Source organism: Myotis davidii, unplaced genomic scaffold, assembly GCF_000327345.1.
Source record: "Myotis davidii unplaced genomic scaffold, ASM32734v1 scaffold478, whole genome shotgun sequence".
Classification (NCBI taxonomy): domain Eukaryota; kingdom Metazoa; phylum Chordata; class Mammalia; order Chiroptera; family Vespertilionidae; genus Myotis; species Myotis davidii.
In genome coordinates this window covers 2,780,327-2,782,794 of record NW_006289570.1, presented here as the reverse complement: position 1 = coordinate 2,782,794, position 2,468 = coordinate 2,780,327, and the positions used below count along the sequence as shown (strand labels likewise).

The 2,468-nt window shown below is 59.3% G+C and overlaps 1 protein-coding gene across 1 annotated transcript in view; it reads left to right on the top strand.

The window, feature by feature from the left end:
• Positions 1–2,468, top strand: part of MN1 (meningioma (disrupted in balanced translocation) 1) — a 40,405-nt gene that overhangs the window by 3,272 nt on the left and 34,665 nt on the right. The window contains exon 4 of the mRNA XM_006762122.1: positions 4–774. Within this exon, the coding sequence (XP_006762185.1) occupies positions 4–774 (771 nt within the window). The remainder of the gene's footprint in view (positions 1–3; positions 775–2,468) is intronic.

Here is a 2,468-nt window from a genome sequence, read left to right as displayed (position 1 = left end):
AAGTGCTCACCTGGCCCTCTTGGGGGAAAGGGGCCGAATTGCTCCTGGGGGACCAGCCGGACCTCATGGCGTCCCTGGATGGCGGCGCCAAGTCAGACGGGAGCTCCCCGCACGTGGGCGAGTTCGCCTCCGACGAGGTGAGCACCAGCTACGCCAACGAGGACGAAGTGTCATCCAGCTCTGACAACCCCCAGGCCCTGGCCAAAGCGAGTAGGAGCCCCCTGGTGACAGGTTCGCCCAAACTCCCGCCCCGGGGGGTGGGCGCAGGGGAACACGGACCCAAGGCGCCCCCGCCCCCGCTCGGCCTAGGCATCATGTCTACCTCTACCTCGACCCCTGACAGCTATGGCAGCGGTGGGGGCGCTGGCCACCCGGGCACGCCTGGCCTGGAGCAGGTCCGGACCCCGACGAGCAGCAGCGGGGCACCGCCGCCCGACGAGATCCACCCCCTGGAGATCCTCCAGGCACAGATCCAGCTGCAGAGGCAGCAGTTCAGCATCTCCGAGGACCAGCCCCTGGGGCTCAAGGGGGGCAAGAAGGGCGAGTGTGCTGTGGGGGCGTCGGGCGCCCAGAACGGGGACAGTGAGCTGGGCAGCTGCTGCTCTGAGGCTGTCAAGAGCGCCATGAGCACCATCGACCTGGACTCCCTGATGGCAGAGCACAGCGCCACCTGGTACATGCCCGCAGACAAGACCCTGGTGGACGGTGCCGAGGACGACAAAACGCTGGCGCCCTGGGAGAAGGCCAAACCCCAGAACCCCAGCAGCAAAGAAGGTATATGCCCTCCCCCCTCTTTCTGGTCCCCTTCTCACCTCCCAGAGACCCGCCCCGCCCCCCTGGCAGGCCCCATGGAAGGAGTGAGTCCTTTGGAATTAGGAGACCACAGGGCCTTCTTTTAGTGCCCAGCTCAGACCTGGATACCCTTCCTCTGATACACACCAAGGGCTCTATGAGTCTGCGCCTCCCCCCCAGCTCCCCTGAGGTGCTGCCAGGTAGATTCTGGTGCCACTGGGTGCAAGGAACTTAGGGGGCAGCGCTTTGAGGATTATGGCAGAGTCACCACGCCCCTCTGGCTGGTTGCTCAGAGGTCTCAGCCTCAAACTCCAGGCTGGTTCCGGTTTTTAGGGGTTGCGTGCCCGGCTCCTGGTAGGCAGGACACGTGGGAAGTTATGTTCATGCCTCCCCACCTTTTCTAGGCAGCCTGCCTCTAGCTCCAGCTCCTCCCCTGTGTGCCAGCATCTTTAGAAAAAAAAAAAAGAAAAAGAAAAACTTCCCAGCGCTGGTGGTGGCAGCATCACTATCACTCGAAGGCAACGCCTAATTTGACATTTGTTCCTGATGAGTAGCTGTTTTGTCTCTTGTTAACTGTTGGAGTTTCATTGAAAAGCTGGGTACCTGTAGGGGTTGTGGGAGGCAGGCCGTCTTTCCCAGGGGCAGCCCCTGGACCTTTGGTGGGGCTGGGGGGAAGGGGGTGGGGCGGTCGGCTTGGCAGAGGCCAGGCCACTCCACCAGGGCATCGTGTGCGTACGGGGATGTGGATATATATTCTTAAGACACAAAGGACCCGCCTCTGTCAATATCTCCCTGGCTTTGGTGACAGATGTCCGGTCCCAGCTCTCCTTTGCATTCTAAGCACTCCCCCTCTCTGTCCCCCCAATCAGGCCTGGGGGCTTTGAAGGTGGGTGGGGTGGGGGCTAGTCAATGAACCGCCATTGCAGTTAAGGAATAACAGTTTTTTAACCTGAAGAAGACGAGGCTGCTATAGATATCCATTTCATTTTAATGGGGCCTTCCTCTTTTCCCTTATCCCCCTCCTCACAAATAATGGCTTCTTAAAGTTAGGTAACATCATTTCTTTCTCCCCTCCCCGCCCCCCATTTCTACCTTTTTTTCTTTTAAACCCTACTTGAATCCCCTTGGTGTCAACAGGCTGAATAGGATCATGAAACCAGTGGCTGGCTACGCAAACCACGTCTTTAAAAACCACATCCCTTGATTTTTGCTCTTTTTCCTCTGCCTTCATTTCCCTAGCCCTCCCCGCAGCCTGCCATCTCTTGGCCCTGGGTTCAAGGGCTGGGTAGGTTTTGGGAGAGTGGCATGGGCAGGAGGGGGAGGGGACGTACGGCAGGAGTTGGGTGGCTCAGACTCAGGGTTCCCAGGGCCGGCGCCTGTCCCGGGTAGCTTTCCCGCTCAGGGTTCCTAATTCATGAATGCGGCCGGCCTCGCTGCTTGCTGCTTTTCTCTTTGTTCGCCTACTGCCCAGCCCAGGACGCCGCTCTCTCATTTGAAGCCGGGTGTTTAGCATGCACAGCAGACGCTAGAGCCGGCATCAGCATTCCCCAGGCTTCTCCCAGGCGAGGCCATAAATTGGTTAGTTTGGGACCCTCCGCGTCTTCTCCCCTTTTCTCCCCCCCCCACCGCCTCCTTTTAAAAATGGAGTTGGACACAGCATCCTGCTTGCTCGCCCC